This window comes from Urocitellus parryii, chromosome 2, assembly GCF_045843805.1.
Source record: "Urocitellus parryii isolate mUroPar1 chromosome 2, mUroPar1.hap1, whole genome shotgun sequence".
NCBI classification, from domain to species: Eukaryota; Metazoa; Chordata; class Mammalia; order Rodentia; family Sciuridae; genus Urocitellus; species Urocitellus parryii.
This window is the reverse complement of record NC_135532.1, coordinates 80,473,717-80,488,354: the sequence shown is the minus strand read 5'-3', so window position 1 is coordinate 80,488,354 and position 14,638 is coordinate 80,473,717. Positions and strand designations below refer to the sequence as shown.

Sequence of the window (14,638 nt, the reverse complement as noted above, 5' to 3'; positions counted from 1 at the left end):
TAGCTGCACTTCCTCATGTCACCATGCTGAGAAAAGGTTGTAGAGCAAACAAGAAAGTTAAGCAGTTGAGAAAGATTTACCAAATAAAAGCAGTTAAAAGATTAAAATTAAGGGCTAGGCTGTAGTTCAGTGGTATAGTGTTTGCCTCACATTTGTGAGGCACTGGGTTCGATCCTTAGCACCAGATAAAAATAAATAAATAAAGATATTGTATCCATCTACCACTAAAAAAAATATATATTTTAGAAAAAGATTAAAGTCAAAATAAAAGATAAAGAAATTGACACCAGAGTGCCTGTGGTAGAAAGAACAAAATAAGGGTAAAATATAAAAATGGCGTGAAAAGAATTAAATAAGGATGTATGGGTTGAAATTTAAAAGAAACCAAAATTAAGACTATTAAAACAGAAAATTTTAAAGAAACAGCATTACCTGGTAAAATAGATGATACAAAGGAAGACAATATTTTATTATTTTTAAAATGAAGGTTATAGATAGCTAAAACAAAATATAAAATTTTAAATATTAAAAAAATTAACATGTAAGCCGGGCATGGTGATATATGCTTATAATCCCAGCAACCTAGGAGGCTGAGGCAAGAGTATCACAAGTTCAAGGATAGTCTCAGCAACTTGCAAGGCCCTAAGCAACTTAGGACCTTGTTCAAAATGAAAAATAAAAAGGGCTGGGAATACAGCTCAGTGGTTAAGTTTCCCAGGGTTCAATCCCCAGTGTCAGGACAAAAGGGAACCAAACATGCTGAAGTGAGATATTTAAAGGAAAACTGGAAGTAGATGTCTGACATTATTCATTAATTGGATGCTTGACTTGCATTCCTAACTCCTTACCAGAGCACTTGAGAGTCCTATTCAGCTCATTCAGGTCAGCCTTTGCAGCTCAGAGAGACGTGGAACTGATGGGCAAGCCAAATCTCCTTGGATGGAATAGACCAATCTGATGTTCAGAAAACATTTGCTGAACTTTTCCAAAAATGTGCTTTGGAAAATGGGATTTTTCAAGCAGAATTGAGATTCTTAGAGAAAGTTCAGAATTAGACTGAAAAAGGTTGTTATTACTTGAAAAAGAATCTTATCATTTTACCTTTAAAGTAAAGAGGAAGGAAAATCTTCCATACTTTTTAATAGTATCCAGAATAAACTGTATGTTGCATTTTGGGGAATTTCTTCTTTTTTTTTTGGTAGAATTTCATTAGCAATCATGCTATAAATATAACTTTAACTTCTGCCTTCCTCCCCACCTTCTGTACTGGGGATTTAATCCAGGGGTGCTCTGCCCTAGACATTTTTATTTTGAGAAAAGTTCTCAATAAGTTGCCTAGGCTGGTCTTGAACTAGCACTCCTCTCACCTCAGCCTCCTGAGTAGCTGGAATTACAGGTGTGTGCCTTTGTACCTGGCTTTACTTTTTTGATGAGTGTTAACCTTTTCCTGGTCATTCAAAGAAAAAAAAATTCCTAATACTGGGGATTGAACCCAGGGCCTCGCACATATTAGGCAAGCACTCTACTACTGAGTGTTTGCCTCCAGCCCCTTCTCATTAAAATTGTCATGACATCTTAATAGCAGTATGATATTCCACATTTTAGAATCTAACCTATTTCCTTAATATTGGACATCTGGAATATTTACATTTTTGCTCTTATAAATATTAATGTATTAAGCATTTCTGTGGACAAGTTGTCTGTATGAATTTGTTTATATTCTTATTAGATAAGTGCTGTTAGGGATATATATATATGAACATACACATTTTTTTTTAGTATAACCATCACATTATAGCCTAACTAGCAATAAAATCTTGTCATTTAAAAATCCCTTTTAGTTCAAATGAATTAAAAATAGTATCATTTAAAAATTTGCCCTGCTTAATAGTTGGAATGAACTGTTTTTTATTGGAGTCAGTGTTCATGGATGTTGCTCACTTAGCTATTTATTCTTATTAATAAATGTAGATATTTGTTTTAAGGGTAAGAATTATTCATCATATTCCTTGCTACTCTATTACACTAATTTCTTTTTTTATATACTGTTTTCATTTCCATATTTTCCCTTAATCCTTTTGAGCTTAGAAAGATTTTGTACACCTAAAACATCAAGTAGATATTACTATGCAAATAATATAATTCATAGCATTGCTAGTGTACCAATAAAATCTTATTTCATTTTATGTTAAAGTAAGCATTAGGTTTACTTCTATTATATCTCATGAATGTATTCAGACTAAAGGGCCTGAATTTATATTTATTTTCATAAAGAGAATATGAACTTTGGAGATTTAATGATCTTATATCTGTAAGACTGCATTATTTCTATTTTAATAGATGAAGTGTTTAGAGGACATGAGCCGGGTCAAGCAGCAAACAGATCTGTATCAGCAGCTGATGTTGTTTTATATGGGGTCAACCTAATTCTACCCTTGATGTCACAAGATCTTTTGAAGGTAATTAAAGCAACGAAATGTGAACTTTAATACTATACATTGTTGAAGTTCAAAAATACTTTAGACATTAATATATCTGTGACTTAATTAAGTGTACATGAAAATAAAACGATTGCATTTCTGTTAGAGTGACTTATGCTTGCTTCTTAGTAACACAGGCTGTAGAGTGTGTATGCCCTGGTCCATTAGTGACTCATTTTGTCAGGGAGTGCTACAGAAAAAAAAAGTCCTAGAAGAAAACATTTCTGTTTGCAGTTTTGATTCCCTCAGTATTTGTCATTGTATTTTTGAACATTATTCTCAGGCTGAAGGATTGAGAAAAGGAGGGCATTTTCCAAGCTATTCTATGTAAAAATGGGATGGTAAGAAACCAAGACTAATGTAATGTAAAATTTTTACACTTCTTGATTCCATTGGACCTAGATTTCACCAGTCAGTACTAGGTGTTGTGTAGATAAGACTGACCTTTTCTTACCTAAGTACCATAAGAAAGGGTCAGTCTCTTTTATCCTGAGTTGTCATGGGGGGATAAGGGCAAGGACAAGGATAGGAAGGAGAAGGGGGTATGTATGTGCATGAGATAAAAGGGATGAGAGAGTGATAGTAGGAAGGAAGAGAATAGAGATTGAAGTGTTTGGAAGGCAAGGAACCAGAAGAATAAGGATGTTGTTCAAAGTAAACATAGACTATCTGGAATTGACTATACCTTTTATTAACAATCTAGAATATAATTGTTTCTACTATGTATTACTTTTTTGCTTAGTAATTAGTAAAATATTGCCTTTATTATAACTTATTTTTACATTTATTTAGGTTTTCCTGTTTTCTGTATTTTGTACGTGTTTTAAAGTAATTGTACATTAAAAGTTTGTCAGTTACTTTACTACATTAATGAAAATAAAAATTAGATACTATTGAGCATCTACATATCTAATTTCTTTTTTCAGTTTCCAACACTTTGTAATCAATACTACAAATTAATCACATTTATTTGTGAGATTTTTCCTGAAAAAATACCACAGCTTCCTGAGGATCTTTTTAAAAGTCTGATGTACTCCCTAGAACTAGGAATGACATCGTATCCTTTAAAATGAACATTATTCTCACTTGGGGGAAAGATGGTAGTTACTTAAAGAAAAGTTCTTTAAATTTGTTTTCTGTTTTTATTTTGTGGTTTAGTTTTATCTCAAAAAAAGGCTGTCATCTCTATAACTACTCTAATTTTGTGTTTCTTTTGTTAATTTGCCTAATCCTGTTCTCTTTACATAGAATCATAAGGCAATTGGCCCTTCATCCCATTGTTACTCCTTCATTAAGAACCCATTAGCAATGTCATGTGTTATTGCTGGATTTTTAGTCTTAGCCCCCTGATGTGTCTTCTTATCACTTGTATGTGTCATAAGCATAAATGAACTAAACATCACCACCTCCAGATTAAACTCTTATGGGTCATCTAAAAATACTGGAAATTGTCTTTCCTTTATAACTCAATTAAGATATATTGCATACTGATATGCACAAACATCTGTATTCATTTCTAGAAATAGTCATGCATTTGATACTGGCTTTTTTTTTTTTTTTTATCTTTTGTAACTGAGTTATTTCAATCTAGTTTGTTCTTTGACCTTCATGATCAGAATGAGTTCAGAGGTTTGCCAGCTCTGCCTGGAGGCCCTGACACCATTAGCTGAACAGTGCGCAAAAGCACAAGAAACAGATTCACCACTTTTTCTAGCAACTCGGCACTTTCTTAAGGTAAGATGTTTCATGAAAAGTCATCCACTTTGATAAGTACAGTCAGTGTACATAATTTTTCAGAGAAGAGGAAATACTTTCTTTTCATGGTGGGTTTTTTTTGTTTGTTTGTTTGTTTGAGATCAGTTAGTTCTTCAGGGACATATTGTTTTCATCCACTTTCATTTGTATTCTTAAAAAATGAAATGGTAAATATAATGGGGAGTTTGATAATTCAGCTATCACGACAAGTATTTACAATGTTTTTTAAAAAAACATTTAGAAGTCTTATTATGTAATTTCAGCTGGTTTTTGACATGCTGGTTTTGCAAAAGCACAACACAGAGATGACCACTGCAGCTGGTGAATCTTTCTACACATTGGTGTGTTTACATCAGGTACTGGACATGCCTCTCTTCTGGGGATTCTTCTTGTTAGAAAGATGGTGGGTTATCAACACCTCAATACTTACAGGATCAGTGACTCAGACTTGCAATTATATTTCAGTGAGGCAGTATCTTCCTTAATTAAGTTTTTATTTTGTGTTTATCTGGCAAACTGTTTGTCAGCTCAGAAGAATTTTTCTCCACTGTTGTGAGTCATCCTTTGTAACAGTTAACACTCCAAAGCTTGTCCTTAAACAACTATACAGGGAGCCAGGAACATAAACATGAATGAATAATGAATACTTTGAGGAACTAAAATTTTATAAGAGACAAGATCAATAAAATTGGGGACCAGGAGAAGTTTGCCTTCATAAAATATAAAGAACAGCATATTATTCTTGTTTTATGTTGTAGAAAAGAGCAGATTATTTTGTTGAATGCTTAAGATCGGAAGCATCACTGATCTGAGATTAATGTAACAAAAGAAGTTAGGCTTGCTTACCTGTCTCTGTTCTTTATTCCGATATATTAGGTGTCCCTCAGTATATAAGAACCCTGTTGGATTTTGCACTTCATCAATTTACTCCCCTCTCATATACAAGTACACCTCCCAGCATGGCCAAATGATTGGCTAGAGAAACTTTGCATTTTATTATGCTTTGTAGAAAAGGTAGAATTTAGGGGAGGTTCATATGCTTAAAACCCTCTTCCTTTAGACTTCCTGTGCCACCTACACCCAAAGATGAAGTTGCTCTAGGACCTCATTTCTTGCACTCTACTCTAGTGGCTACTTGCTGCTGATAATATGTACTCAGTTGTGTGGCCTTTCTCTGAAATTTGACTCCCTTGATGCTTACTAGGAAGTTAAGCCTTCTGTCCCCACATGTATAAGCCATTTGTCTCTGGTTGCCTTTAGTGTCCTTTTTGATTTTTGTTTTTAACATGTTTATACTGTTTTGAAAAGAGAACAGGGAGTTAACGGAATAGCCAGTAGAATCCCCTGCTGGCCTGACTCCAGAGATACTACCATTTCTTACAAGTAGGGAAATGATTTGACATTATACTTGATCCCCTCTGAGCAGTCCTATCTCTTGGAGAAGGCTCTTAGGACAGCCGTCCTGTCTCCATGTTTTAGGGGGAGGGCTGGGATGCTGCACTCTATTCCTCTTTCAAATGCAGTTAACATTTGGTTTCACTGTTTTGGTCTGTTATGATATCCCAAGAACCTAATGAAAAATATTAGCAGACCAGCTTATCTCTGTCCTGGGCGCATTTCCCTTAAACGCATACCCATTCCCACCCCCTGTATAAGACAGGATATTAAAAATAGAAAACACCACTCCATATTCCTGTACTCATGAAAGTCCTTTTCCTGCCTTTTCTTGAAGAGCTGTTGGGTACAGTGCTGATGTGTAGCTTTCAAAGTGCTCTGCCTTCACCTTTGAGAAAGCTCTGAAACACTTCTCTACCATGCTTGTGCTCCCAGACACCTGATGTAGCACTGTGTGTATCTACTATCCTCAGAACTGGGTTGACCAGTTGTCTCGATACAACTTTGGGAAACTATTCATAGCCATATTACAGTTTAGGTTATGTATAAAATAAAAGTAAATATGAATAATGTGCTTTGAAAACACAGAAGAGGCAGTAATACAAAGTTGGTAATTACATGGATCTGGAACTAGATTGCATTGAGTTGTCAGCTTTTGCTTCTTAGAACCCCACATCCAGTAACTGACATAGTCATGTCTGTGATACTCTTAGGAAGATACATTCTTATGGGCACCTTGTCTTTTCCACAGGCTGAATATTCTGAACTGGTTGAGACATTACTATCAAGTCAACAAGACCCAGTTATTTACCAGAGATTAGCAGATGCCTTCAACAAGCTCACTGCAAGCAGCACTCCTCCTACGCTGGATCGGAAACAGAAGATGTCCTTCCTAAAGAGTTTAGAAGAATTTATGGCAAATGTTGGTGGTCTCCTTTGTGTAAAATAAACAACAAAACTCTATGCTTAATATAGATCCTTTCTGCAAAGTGCACTGAATTGCTGAAAGTTGACATGAGTCTTGTCCTGTTCCTCAGTTCTTTTGGCCATTTTGGATTTTGGAGAGCCTGAAACTTCAATATGGAATGCAGTGAAACAGGAGAGGTCAACTTTGAATCAGCTTCTGCTGTTAGGTGTTAGCCACAAGCTGTCACATACATGTCTTCTAGATTTTAAATGGTGACTTAAAATTTTCAAAATGCAATTCCATATATGTGCAAACAGATATGGGCACCAAGAAATACATATCCAGTGCCTTTTCCCCTTTTATCAAAGCATAGGTGGCTAGCCAAAGTTTAGAGTTTTTGTAATTAAATATTAGGTGGATGTGTTCTAGGCAATGTTTCTCAAAATGTTGTCCATAGACCACCTGCACCTTCTGAGGATCTGGTGAAAAGGAAGAGTCTTGGGCCCAACCATAAACCTTTAGTCAGAATCTGGTGGTTGGACCTTGGGGTCTGCAATTTAGTAAGCTCCTCCCCTCCATCACCCCAAAAGTTTTGAATCAATGCAAGAGACATTGAAAACTCTTTTAAGAGGTTTTGTGTTTTTCAACGTTTCCTCCCTTTGATAATTAGGTTTGTGATTGAGCAGGAAAAAAAAATCACCAAATGTTTGTTGGATTCTTTTTAGTTGATGTTCTTTCTCATTCTCTCTCACACTTTATTCTCTTCTTTGTCTCTCACTCTCTTCTTTCTCTCTCATCAACTCATGTTACAGGTTTTGTGTAATTAATACAGGTCTCTAATCATACTCTGATGCCTGAACTTGAGGAAAATATGTGTATATTTTTGTTCCATAAAAAGAACTTCTAGGAACTGTAGCCATTTCATTGCCTTAATTTTAAGGGGGGGGGGAGGGGAGGCAGATTTAAGTAAGAAATCAAGTCTTGATGCTCCAGAGTTGGTTTAGGGTATTAGCTGCTATGAACCTGTTGCCCCATTTGATCGTGAATTTATGTGGGTTTATGAGTAAAACAAAAGGCTTATCCCCATGTATTTAACTTTCCAAGTGTGTTTCTATCCAGCCACACAGCCCATATCTACTCTGAATAGCTTGCTTAAGCAATAACTATTTTTAAAGGATGTGAATTACTAATTCACACAATAGAATTACTGACTATTGCACGTTGGGGCATTAGGGGCAATAATTATGAAGTGGGTGTTATTCTTGTGTCACAGAAGTCACGCACATTTAATTTCAGAAATTAAAAAGTCTACTCTAGATCCTCTAGTTGGATCTTTCTAATCAGGATTTTTATACTGCTGTCATGCTTCCCTTAATAATGTGTACCAGCTTAAATTATGGAAATGAAAGCTAATTTATAAACTGTAGGCATATGAAACTTCATGCTTTACAAACCAGAATCTCACAACACAATGACAAGTAGAGGATTCTGGAATAGGTGCATTTGAATCTCTGCTACAGAGGGGTAGACTTTCTCCTTCCACATATCCTTACTAACTGTCTGCTAACCCACCCTGCAAGTACAGCTATTATATTTGAATTGCACATAGCATATACATCTTCACATGTGATGCTCTGCAAAACTTTGTGTAACTGTGCTAAAAACAGAGCAGACAATACTGGAAGCATCTAAATTCATCCCACCTGTGCATGTGATGTTAGATATGAGTGAATATGAGGTCCATAGCCATAACTTTTTGAGGATCATTTCTCTTAATTTGATCACCACTATAACAATAAAAGTGGAACAAAAACATCTTGCAAGATTGTGAGGAAGAAAACTAGTATCACTCTTGATGAAAGACACATTTTTTATATTTCAGAAAATGCTTTGAATGATGTGTTTGTTTTTAGGGTTTGTTTTTTTTTTTCCCCTTGAAGTGATGTGCAGTAGTGATCACTTTGCTTTGCATTGTTTTTGTTTTGTGTTTCTTCACTCCCTCAAGCTTCCTCAGCACGTGTGAGTAGTGTATATGTGTGATAAATGTGGTCCCTGAAACACACAAGGGCACTGAGACCCACAACTGACTGGCCAGCACAAAACTATAATTAGGTTTTTATTAAAAGTAAAGATGGGTAGGAAAGGAATGCCTCACTAAGTAAAAAGGCATCTGTATTTAAATAACTCCTATCTAGACAGAAATATTTGCTAAATTTTCCCAGATTCTAATACTCCAATTTTTGTAGACTATTTTTAATTAAAACAACATTTACTTCAGATTGGACCAAATAATGGTAAGAGATCATCAGAATGTCAATTAGTGGCAAAGGGGATGGGGGTTGACACCATATTTTAGGTAGTAAGGATACCACTGAATTGTACCAGCTAGACTCTTCAGGGTGTTTGTGTATACGTTTGCCTAATTGGATATTTGTTTAGTCTGGATCTTTTTCATTTTCCCAGTTTTGTCCTTAGCTATGTTTATTAGCTCTTCAGATTGTTTTACTTTGCTTAATGCTCTTGGCCCAGTGGGTATTGAACACTGGCTGAATTTAGTAAATTGGTTTTTCCAATTAAAACTGACTGTTAATTTGTTAAATTTTTTTTTAACAAAAACATTATTTGTGTCCTTTATATATGTTAAAGGGGCACTGTTAAGTGTTCAATTTTTAGATTGTTTTATTAAATTTCTGTTGTTCACATAGTATCCTCTAAACTTAAGTTTTCCTTGTACCCTTTGTTTGATTTGTGATTCATTTTTGTTCCTTATTTGTTTCCCAATGCACAATCACTAAGGAGTCGTAAGGCACAATTACTAAGGACTTTGTATGCTCACACTTTGTATTAATGTAACAGCACCTGTAACTCTGTTCTTGTAGTTCTGTTAAAAGGGGTGGTGTGATTTTATGGTCCTTGTGCTGGATGGGTGGCTGCTGATAGCCAAACTGCTTGACAGTATTTGACAGTATTCTTTCCAACACAATTACTTGGGTCTTTTCTGCCTGGCAGTCTTTTACTTTGTTGGAAGACAGTGGCATGTTAACATCACTGCATTGAGTTTTCATCTGGTATAAAGTGTAACATTTTATGTAAACAAAACTTTGCAGGTTTTTTCAAACTAATTTTAAGAATTCAGACTTATTTTTATGGTAAACTGTGTATCTACTTAAATTACATTGCTCTGTTCAGAAGAGATGATTACTACTATTTTTTTCCTTCACAATTTTCATTTCAAAAACAAGCTTCTATATAATCCCCCCACCAGTCAGCATTACTAATACTGCCCTGTCTTGATTGAACTTTCTCCCTTACCAAAAAATGTCAAGTCTCTAAAGTCCTAACATTACCATGTTTCTGTTTCTGTTAAAATTTCTATGAACCCCTCAAGTATTGAAGGGAAACTAGCGGTCAGTTTCAAGGATTCCAAGTTTGAATCTCCTGGTAGACAGTGTTAGTATAACCCTTAAAATACGGTTTTTATTACTTGTATTCTATTTGCCATCTCTGTTGTTAGAGGTGGTGGTTGTTGGACCTTGCTAAGTTAGCTGTCTCTGACAGGTAATTGTCATTATTGGTTCCTTAATAAAATATTAACCTTTTAAGTCAGAAGGAACCTCAGTATTTCTTAGGGGTTTTGTTTGTTCTTTTTCAAACCAGAAAATAAGGAACTGATTCAGATATGAAGTTTTAACATAATTTCCTGTAAATTTTTCCATAAAACAAATGATTTGAGAATATAATAATCTTTTAAATTATTTTTAAATGTAAGTGGGAATTTCTCTGAGTTGGTAACTATGTTCTGAAAACACTGCATTTAAGAATTCTTTAAAAATTGATTATCTGACATTAAAATATGTCCAAGGTAGGCATCTTGCTGAGCCCAAATTGATTTGAAGTGCCATGGTTCAAGTTGAACTTTAAGCTTTTTAATTTAGATGTAAGAAATGCCATTGGGCAAATAATGGGAACCCATGACATATATAGCCAAAGAATAATTTGGTTCAGGTAAAGATAGAAGCTTAATAGTGGGCATCCATTCTGTTTTATTTTTAAGGAAGATGAATGAGGAATTCTGTTTCTAGCCTGTAACTCTCTGTGTGGAAGTCTTTGTAAAATAGAATATTCTAAGCTAGCTGTGGTGGTTATTCCCTACCATGAACTGAGAGGTGTGGCTTACACATAATCTGTCACCTGTGAGACTCACTCCATGAACCATCTATCCACCCTCCTCACCCACTGTGGTTTGCTCTTCCTTCACCTGTTCCTGGTCCTCAGCAGAGGAGAGGTCTGATTTTCTCTTTTTCAGACTGTATTTTTAGGTCTCTTAGCTATTAGGAGCTGTCAGATATATACTAACAGCAAATTTCCCTAGCCTGAAGTTAAATACCACATCTGCACTATGTACCTCCTGGGGATCTGACCTCAAGTGTGCTCTGAGCCCAGGCTTCTGGTGTGATGTCTTCTACTGCAAAATTATGACAAATTGCAACTATTGGTATTGTGATTTGATTCTGTGTACAAAGAAAGAAGCTCTATGCAGTGAGTTTGTGGTTTAATGGTCACAAAATGTTAGCACTGCTACCATTCAGCACGTGTAAAATTTTTTAAATTTATAAATATTAAAATTTTAAACTTATGCTGACTTTTCAATTTTTTTAAGAGACCCAGGGATGAGTGTACTGTTCAAATATTTACCTCTCTTATAACAATGAAGGTATAAAGTTGCATTTAGTTTTTCAAAAATGCTGCAGTATGATTTTAGAAAATAAATCAAGGCTATGTATTGAGCCTGTTACAAGCTGAATATCAAATTGATACATTTTATTTGTATTTTTTAAATCCATAAATGGGAGTTAAAATGTCATTTCACTAAATATTTTTATTACATTTTTGTTATGACCATGTGTGATTTGTTCGTGGGTACTTAACTAGACTATTTTATGAAAAATATTGAAGTGATGCTAGTTGGACATCATAGGATGAATCACGCAGAACATTGTACATTCCTAAAATAATTTTAAAGATATACCTATAGATCAAAATCAAATTTGCATTACCTTCTGAGAACCCTCAACCCTCATAGGATACCCAGCAATCAGAAAGAAAAATTAAAATTTTGTTTATATTCTATAATATTTATTTTAGCCCACAGTCTTAGAAGCAATTTCAGAATTATTAGTTAAATCATTAGATTTGGGATATGTTTTTAGTAGTATGAGTCAATCCTCCTGTGTGCTACATACATCTTCTTTCACTCTTTGCCCAGTTTTTAAAAATATTTATTTTTTAGTTGTAGTTGGACACAATACCTTTATTTTATTTATTTTTATGTGGTGCTGAGTTTTGAACTCGGGGCCTCCCACGAGCTAGGTGAGCATTCTACCCGTTGAGCCACAACCCCAGCCCTCACCCTTTGCCCAGTTTTAAATCTTATGAACATACTCTTTGAAAAGTTAATGTTTTTTTAATGCATTTTGAAAATTATTAATTTCTAATGTAAGTTTTCTTTGAATATTTGATTTATAGTGTTTTTATATTGAGGCTTGATTCTAATCTAAGGATAGATAAAAGTAGTTTTAGAAGAGTAAATAGAATGTGTTTTGAATTTTTGTTTCCCTTCATTTCTAAGGGTGGAACCATAGTCACAGGCTAATTATTTCTCATTTCAAAGCCATGGATTATTTTTAAGATCTCAAACACATAAATCTACAGGCTACTTAGCTCATCATTGTGTATCAGTTATTTTTAACATCTAGCAGGAGAGTGAACTGAGGTAAGTCATTGGTGTTTCTGTCTATGTTGCCAAGATAGGCTTTAAATTTTTTTTTTTTTAATGTTCAAGATATATTAGTAGTGGAGCTTCTCATTGGTATGCGTGATCATAACTGCACTGCCCTGAGAACTGACTAGTAAGGCTATTTGAATTGGCAAAATACAGGGTGGACAGGCCTAGATTCAATTCCTAAGTTACTTAGAGGTTACATTAACTTTCACAGCTCCTTCATTTATATCATACATCTTTCCAATGAAAAATTTTAAAAAACAGTGATGGATAAAATATAATAAATGTTCAATAAGAGTTCCATTGTATCTAAATATTTCTAAAAACACATTTTACTTCATCAGATACATGTATCCCAACACAAGTCTAATACCTGATAGTCACTAATAATTTTTAAATAGTTAAATCTTCAATACAGCATGATCGTATAGCCCTACGCCACAACCACCATAGTGGCATTGTAATGGAGTAAATATTACTGTCTTTTTTATGAAAAGTTGATCTAGTAACTTCACTGCCTTAGTACATTTTTGCTGTTTTAACAGGATAGTTGATACTGGGTGATTTATAAAGAACAGAAACTTATTTTCTTATAGTCCTGATTGCTGGGAAGTCTAAGATGAATGTGTGGGCATCTGGTGAGGGCTTTCTTGCTATGTCTTTATGTGGCTGAAAGTGGAATAGCAATAAAGAACTACCTCCATCAGGCCCCTTTGAAGGGGCACCTACACTCTTATATGAAGAAGGACTCTTCTTGTCCTAATCACCTCTTAAATGTACTACCTCTTAATATCTGAATTTTGGAGGAGACTCATTGAAACCATGGCATAATTATTTCAATTTCTGCTGAATATGCTCATTATTCCTGTACCCCCCCCCGCAAAAAAAAAAATCCTAACAAGAGATTCCCAAAGTGCATTTCATGCATCACTAGTTCTTTATAGCTTAGTCTGATGTAAGTTTGAGGAAATGTTTCTTTAGAGTTAAAGGCTTTAATACATCAATATTGTAGGACTTCGAAGATTTTAATCATTACATTCAAAGTATTTTATGGGGGCTAGGGTTGTGGCTCGGTGGTAGAGCACTTGCCTCGGAAGTGTGAGGCACTGGGTTCAATTCTCGGGACCATATATAAATAAATAAATAAATAAAATAAAGGTCCATCAACAACTAAAAAAAAATTATAAGTATTTTATGGGACTAGAATTCTAGGGAAAATCTTTTGCATCATACAAAGGATAATTTGAGTAATTATCCTATGTATGATAATTTGAGTAACTCAAAAATGGGAAAAAAAACAGGATTTTGTGTTTTTGTAATATATGTAATTAGGTCTTACATAAAAGGATCGGGGCAGGCGTGGAGGTAGGCGGAGCCTGTCCTAGCTATTCAAGAAGCTGAGTGAAGCAGGGGAAAGGGATGATTGCTTGAGTTCAGCAGCTCCATACCAGCCTCAGCAATGTAGAGACATCCAGCTCAAAAAAGAGAAAACTGGGGCTGGGTTTGTAGCTCACTGGGCACCGGGTTTTATCCTCAGCACCACATAAAATTAAGTGAAATAAAGGTATTATGTCCATCTACAACAAGAAAGAACAAAGTGTGCTTTCCCTGCCTCCTTAAAAAAAGTAGGGGGAACTGTCTTAAAATAAGAGTTTTTCAGAGTGATCTCCATTCCTTTTTTGTACTATTTCCTAACTATAAAGGAATAATCCCTGAATTTAAATGGATTTGAAAGCATCTTTCAAGTCTAATTTAACTGGACAAGCGATTTTCCTTTTACTGATAAACTGATTGTAAATCAGTTTGCCTTTGATAATTAAATTTTTATGAGTGAAAACTACTTAAATTACAGTGCCTACGTTTCACCAGGAAAGTACTAATCTTCCTGTACTACTGGCATGCTTTCTGAACAATCTTCAGCTACTGATGGAGGTAGAAATATTTAAGCTCTCTAAAGTCTATGGTAACTTTAATTGCAAAAATAGCATATGGTAAAATACATAAGATAACTTGGTCTTACATGCTATTAAAACAATGGAAGCTTTGAAAACATTGTTTCAGAACAAGAATAATTTGCTTAAATATAAGCTTTTCTGTTAAATTATAAGCCAAGGCAGTCTTCTATGTATGGAACATTACCTCTATGAAAAATAATTCTGCCATAAAAGCTGGCTATTCTTTCTTGGTTTGTTAAGTGATTTCATTTAATATGTTTACTTTCCTGCAAGTTACACCCGATTTTGAAATATTTAGTTTAAAAAACTTATCAGTTCAGATCAAAGTCAAAATATGGGTTACTACAGACTGGAAACAGCACTT

At 34.7% G+C, this 14,638-nt stretch overlaps 1 protein-coding gene across 1 annotated transcript in view; it reads left to right on the top strand.

The window, feature by feature from the left end:
- Window positions 1-11,424, top strand: part of Xpo4 (exportin 4) — a 122,958-nt gene extending 111,534 nt beyond the window's left edge. The window contains exons 19-23 of the mRNA XM_026394968.2: window positions 2,341-2,459; window positions 3,407-3,537; window positions 4,097-4,214; window positions 4,499-4,591; window positions 6,382-11,424. Of these exons, the coding sequence (XP_026250753.2) occupies window positions 2,341-2,459; window positions 3,407-3,537; window positions 4,097-4,214; window positions 4,499-4,591; window positions 6,382-6,579 (659 nt within the window). The 3' untranslated portion in view covers window positions 6,580-11,424. The remainder of the gene's footprint in view (window positions 1-2,340; window positions 2,460-3,406; window positions 3,538-4,096; window positions 4,215-4,498; window positions 4,592-6,381) is intronic.
- Window positions 11,425-14,638: the final 3,214 nt, after the last annotated feature.